The sequence below is a fragment of the Nyctereutes procyonoides genome, unplaced genomic scaffold, assembly GCF_905146905.1.
Source record: "Nyctereutes procyonoides isolate TBG_1078 unplaced genomic scaffold, NYPRO_anot_genome, whole genome shotgun sequence".
Taxonomy (NCBI): domain Eukaryota; kingdom Metazoa; phylum Chordata; class Mammalia; order Carnivora; family Canidae; genus Nyctereutes; species Nyctereutes procyonoides.
The window spans coordinates 22,410,212-22,416,852 of record NW_026575036.1 but is presented as its reverse complement, the minus strand read 5'-3'; the positions used below and the strand labels follow the sequence as shown (position 1 = coordinate 22,416,852).

General features: G+C 35.7%; 1 protein-coding gene across 3 annotated transcripts in view; it reads right to left on the bottom strand.

Moving 5' to 3' along the window:
• Window positions 1–2,324: 2,324 nt before the first annotated feature.
• TMEM117 (transmembrane protein 117) overlaps window positions 2,325–6,641 on the bottom strand; it is a 475,906-nt gene continuing 471,589 nt past the window's right edge. For 2 of the 3 annotated variants that reach the window (XM_055318966.1, XM_055318965.1), the window contains exon 8: window positions 2,326–4,450. In XM_055318966.1, coding sequence (XP_055174941.1) covers window positions 3,804–4,450 — 647 coding nt within the window. In that variant the 3' untranslated portion in view covers window positions 2,326–3,803. Of the gene's footprint in view, window positions 4,451–6,641 lie in introns of all 3 variants that reach the window. The other variant, XM_055318967.1, reaches the window with a different exon arrangement.

Genomic DNA, 6,641 nt, shown 5'->3' with positions numbered 1-6,641 from the left:
CATTTCCAAGACTTCATGGCAGCAACTTCCATTCATGTTCCACCATCTGCCTAACCTTCTCTTTCCATTATAAATATCCACCTCTTTTTCTAGTTATCTTCAATAAGAGTGACTTGTGAGCTACAAATACACTTAAACTTCTGAGTACTTGTTTAGATTATAATTCTGTTCTAGTATAGTCTGAATGGTAGTAAGCCAAATATTCATGACCTTGATTCTCTTATCTATACCAGCTTCCATTAATCACAACCATATGCACATAAATATGTTTAAAAATGTGGATAAATGAAAAAAGTGCCAGTTTGCCTGTGGCAAAAGTAATTGACTTGCTCTCCACCACTTAATACCTGGATTGTGCTTGCATAGCCAAGAGGGTTTTTTTTTTTTTTTGCTTTTTTTTTTTGTTTGTTTTTTTAATTTATGATAGTCACACAGAGAGAGAGAGAGAGAGACAGAGACAGAGACACAGGCAGAGGGAGAACCAGGCACTGGGAGCCCAACATGGGATTCGATCCCGGGTCTCCAGGATCGCACCCTGGGCCAAAGGCAGGCGCCAAACAGCTGCGCCACCCAGGGATCCCCAAGAGTTTTAATTTAAGATAGGATTAGTTCGGAGTGAGGACAGAGAGCAGATAAGCAATGATGGGGTGCTGAAGTCTTAGATGAAAGAGAAGTCAGTTGGCATCATGAGTTACCAGTTACAGGGACAGCTAAGAGTGATCTATTAGCATTACCTTTTCCCATGTTCCAAACTGGGTTGTGTTGGTGATGCACAGGGTAGGCAAATAATGTACCAGAATTGCTTATAGGGACCAGTTGTGAGATATGACAGCGGTATTGGCTCTCACCCTCAAATCTGAATGTCTGTGTTGCACAACTTCTTTGACATTGTCCTGTCAGCTGGTAATGCTTGTGGGAATAACTTGTTGCAAAATCTGATGCTATGAAAGTAAAAGGAGATTTTGTGCCTGAATGACTCTTTGGGCAAATGGAGAAGAAATAATTCTTAACATTTCTAATAGGATTCACTGGTGATTTTAGCTGTGCCAAAAAAGATAAGTGAGCATGATAAGTGGCCAGCATGGGGAGAGTATGAGATAACTAAGTATGGTTATATAATATAAACGGGCATGTGGTGATGAGATTTATCTCTAGGCATATATTATCAGGCATAAATTCATAGTGTTTATTTAATTTTCCATTTAAACTACTAATGAAGTACTCTATAACGTAGGATACTAAAATTGTGTCAAATCAGTACAAATTCTGCACTGCATGAAAGAAAATACTGTAATTACTGAACAGTAGAAATATAATTGTTTACAGTCCTTAAGCATCACTGCAATTAAGGCATCACATTTGTTATGCTTTCTTTAGAATCTATGGTTAGTGATTTTTTAATCCTTTTTTTAACTCTTCATTTTCTGGGTTTACTACACATTTTTGGGGTAATGCCCGTGATAGTTCAAAAGGTCTGGTATTCAAAAAGCTCTGTAGAGTCATAGTCAATTGGTATATGACTCAGGATTCAAAACTAAACATGAGTACATATGATGTTGGCTTTTATTTTACTTGCTAATCCTTAGTTGGTATAAGTGCAGATCCGATGTGCCATCTAAAAGAGATAGCAAACGAAGGAAGAAGACGCATGGGTAGATAAATATGTCAAGATTGGTATACATAGCTATTGGAAGCCTTCAAAGGTTTGGGTCTTTTAAATGCCATTAAAATGCCATTGCTGAAAAAAAATGTCATTACTGGAAATTATTCTATTTGTTACTAAAACTTAAGGAAACTTTAGAGATAAATTTTCATATCAGCTGATAGCCAGCTTCTCTAGTCAATCCCTAGAAACATAGAGGCATGTGTGCTCTAAGGTTTTTTTTTTCCATCTTCTGCTAATTAGATTACATCATTGAGCCACTTTTTCCTTAAAATCCACCTAAAAATTGTAATATTTTCAATAAGGACTGCATACTGATCATGAACATCCACTTTGTAAAGCAACTTCCTTCTTCATTCTATACGGCAATGATTTTCAGAATAAATATATATATAGAGAGAGAAAGTCCTAGGTGCTAGTATTTACTTGTCCTAGAGTCAAAAGTTGAATGTTTTTTACTATGCAGATTTGGCAATGGCCAATGTTACCACATATAAACAATAACGTGGTAAGTTTCTTTGGAGAGTATGGTCAATGGGTTACTATAGTGAGCTTGATCTCTGCATTTTTAGTGTCAGAGATATTTATGATTCTAAGTAACACCATGCATGGCTATTAAAGGTAAAAGAAACAGCAGGGGCATCATTCCAATTACTTAGTAAAACAATTGTAGGAAGATGTTTATTAAAGCTGGCTCTCAAGTGACAAATAAATGCATAGTTCTATTATGCATGCTAAATTCAGCATGCTGCAAGCTTAAAAGCAGATAGATCAAAACAAGAGAGATCTTTAAAATCATAAAGACAAAATACAGCTATGTCAATATGTGACAGGAAAATAATTTTGCCTTAAAAGTGATCTTCCCTAACCCCCTCAAGAACACGTAGCCACAATTTATGGAACAAAATTAAAAGCATGTTGGGTGTATTTCTTTTTTTTTTTTTTTAACCTCATCTGGCATCAAGTTAAAAAAATTAAATGGGCTGTTGTTAAACTAAGATACAGATGACTCCCTTTATTACAAACAAAAAACTACATCACATAATGAGTGATATATAATTCATATTTATTAATGGGTGATGTTTAATTCTTAAAAAAAAAACCCAAAAAACAAAAAAATGCACACACAAAACAAGCTACTAAGTAGTCTTTCATGCACATCTTTTTCTACCTCACAAGGTTTTGCTGCATGATTTTTAGAGGAGTTCCCTTATTCAGGGTTGGCATATGTTTTTCAATTTTCAATGTCCAGAGCCGTATTTACAGAAAGATGTACAAATATTGTAGATAGTAGGCTGTACAACCCTCACATGATTAAAACTTCAATTCCTTGGATTTCTAGCGCTTTGTGTAAATGCCAATAAATTTGAGAGTTCACCCAACTGCGCCTCTTAACCTTTGTTCCCATAGGTGAAGGGCAGGATTTTTAATCAAGTAGCAATTTATCTTTAATTAGGAAAACATAATTAGGTATTATCATCTAATTGCAATTACTGGTTGGAGAAAGCCACATTTCACAAGTAGTGACCCATGCTGGATTATCGTTCTCCTATTACCGAATTTTGAATCTGTATTTGTATTTGGCAGATAGCCAAAACAAATTCAAAGGTAATCACCATGCCTCTCTGCAATCCTGCGGTCAAAGTCACCCACCAACTCCACTGCTGAATAGGAAACCAGAGATACTTCCTAAGCCATATCTTGGCTATATCTGTTTCCTGCTAAGACATTAAGTGTAGATCAAAATAATTGTATACAAAAAACCTCATGTGAAGTAGGTTCGAGGACTGTCCCACACTTCAGTTCTGGTACAGTTAAAAACAGTTTAATGTCTCAAGGCACCACTATGGTTGAACATCAGATACACGGGTAATCAGCTCATCTACTATGCTGTAAAGTCAGTAAATAGCTTGTGCAATTGTGTAAAGCAATCTCTAGAGGACCATTAGATATACAGTAGGCACGTGTATTATAATACAAATAGAAAACAATGAGTCCTAGAAAAAGCATGTTGAGCACCGTTGTGGCATCGTTTGTGTTTCTTTACCTAACACTACGTAAACTTCACATTTACAAAAGGAAAGACTAACTTTTTTAAAGTTACACTCAAGCTTTTTGTGCTATCTCCAAGTAAGTGAATCTAGTTCCTAGGCGAACTTTTAGAAGTTGTTGGGTCTGGATCAGCTTCTGTCGCGCTGGTAGATTCGTTCAAGTGAGAGCTCAAGTTTTCTGACGTTAGGTGGGAAGACTTGTAGACAATCTCGTTCAAGTCGGACCTGATGCAAACCAAGGGCGGGTCACTCAGTGGGTCTTCCACCGAGGCCTGCGTGTTTTCTCGAGTGATTCCCATGTCCTTGCTGTGTTCTGATGGTGATTTTCTTTTCATGCGAGTGTAAGTTTTGTCTTGATTCTCCATGCCTTGCTCATTTTTCAAAAACCGTCCAAAGAACCAAATGAAGAATCCAAACCACACAAAAGCTATTAAACTTGGAACAAAAGCCAGACACTTGACATCAAGGCTGGCCCCTATGAACCTGCTGTGTAAGAACATATCTCCCTCAACATATGTTTTATTAGTCTGAGGGTTAGTGTGATTGGATCTCCATTCCCAGGAAAGTTTGGTTCTGTTCAAATCCTTTAAACTTTCTGAGTCTTTCACTGTATATATCTTCTGCCCTGGGCCAATGTACTGTCCATATTCATGAGGCTTATAAAATATCTGGTTCTTCCACATATTAAGGTCCAAAATCAAGACAAGAAAGATAATTCCATAGTTAAACCATTTACCTGCATTAAAAAAAGAGAAAGAAATACTGCATTTTAGTCAAATACCTATAAAATTGCAATAGGGTTTTCCCCAATAAAATGGAGATAATGGTGTACAAGGATTAACTGTTAATGTTTTAGGCCTGCTAGCAATTTTTTGAGAGTGCTAGTCTGCCATTAAGTGAATTGGCAAAGGATTCTTAAATGTATTCCAGACACATGAAAATGTGACTGTTGGTCCCAGAGTCAATAACTTATGCTACTTACACTAACCAGATTAAGCCTCTTTGTTTTACAGGCGCCACAGCTATACTCAAATTTGGTTTCATGTAAGTTATTCTCTAGAACATTTCAGTTAATATTTAAAAACAAAGTTGTAATGAAATTCTTAGAAAAGTCTAACATATGATTGAACATCTCTTACAGCTTTGTAATTACGTGTAGGCAAGAAATAAATCATTTTGCAATGCAAACACAGCAGTATATCAATTGAATTCACATTGCTGTTTGTAGGTGACCTGTTGATTAAACCATTAGTTGATGTGATTCAGATCAATAATTCTCGAGCATTCAAGACTTTAAAAATAATTGCATCAAATACTCATTGAACAGAATCCATTTATCAGACATATAAATACAACCAAAGCTGACAAACTGCTCTGGAAGACCTGATTTGGAGAAATTGTAACTACTACAATTTCTTTGTAGTATTTAAAATTTTTATACAAGTAAGACATTGCTTAGAGACATATTATCTAATGATATCTTTACATCTGCAAATGAAAAGGATATGGGGAAATTTTCAAGGGATGCTAGATTCCATCATAATTTTTATTATAATCACAATTTATTGCAAACTTTACAGTATCAAGTGTATCATAACGTAGTAATACTCACCTCATAGGTTTGCTGTAGCAAATTAGGTGAAACATTTAACAGGTTCTAAAAGCTTTAGTTATAAATATTATATAGTATGTCAAAATTATTTTATTTTGTATTTGAAGATAGAATATTGTACGTCACTAAATTCTGGCTTCATATGATTATAGAACTCTTGGGACAAGAGAGAGATAGAATCTTGGTCAAACTTACTAAACCAAGAATGGTAGAAATGAATTTCGCAATATGTATTCTAACAGAATATATAGCTCTATAAAAATATAAGTTTGTGAAGAGTTTAGGAAAGTGTTTTATCATCATTGTTACACATTTACATTCCCACCTTATGTAAAATTAAGGGGTTTTAATCCTGGCTTCAAAACTGACTAGCTATGTGATTTTGGGCTAGTTATTTAAATTTCTTAAATCTCAGTTTCCTCACATGCAGAAAATAATAATAGTACTTATTAAAGCGGTTAGTATTTCATAAAATTATTAGATACTAAACACAGTGTCTGGTACATAATAAAAACCCAGTAATTGTTACCATTATTAACATCAAAGCCTTGCCTAAGCCATGATAATGTCTGCATTTGCATGGGAAGGTACAATTCTTCTCTATCAAGACAATTTATGTAAACTCTCTGAAGGGAAATTATAACTCAGCCTGTCCTGAAATTGTTCAGCTATACGACTGTTAAAATCTTTGTAATGGAAACTCTTGCCAGAATGTTTTATTTCACACACCCGCACTAGAGAGTAAATTGAAACATTGGGAATGTTGTTTCCATATATGATAAACCATTTATAACATCTGGCATTGTTAAGTTCTAACCACTCCTGTTCTCCTGGAGTCATATCCAGAAGTAAAACAGATTCTTACTAAGGATCAACCATAAAACAAGTTAAGAAAGCTCAAACCAGAGAAATTCAATCAAATCCAAAGGTGAGCATTATTACCGAATATTTATTGTGCTCATAATAGACTCTGTGGTAGGATGCCTTAATAGCTGCTGAACAGACCTTTCTGCCTTCCAGGGAAGAACTCAGCATCTTTTTTTTTTTTTTTTTTTTTTAAGATTTCATTTATTTACTGATGAGAGACACACACACACACAAAGAGGCAGAGACAGAGGCAGAAGGAGAAGCAGGCTCCACGCAGGAAGCCTGAAGTGGGACTTGATCCCGGGACCGCAGGATCACACCCAGGGCTGAAGGCAGATGCTCAACCACTGAGCCACCCGGGCTGCCCAGAACTCATCATCTTGTTGGGGAAACAGAACAGTAGCAACAACAGATAAATAATAATAATAAAAAAAGGAGGCCACACTGG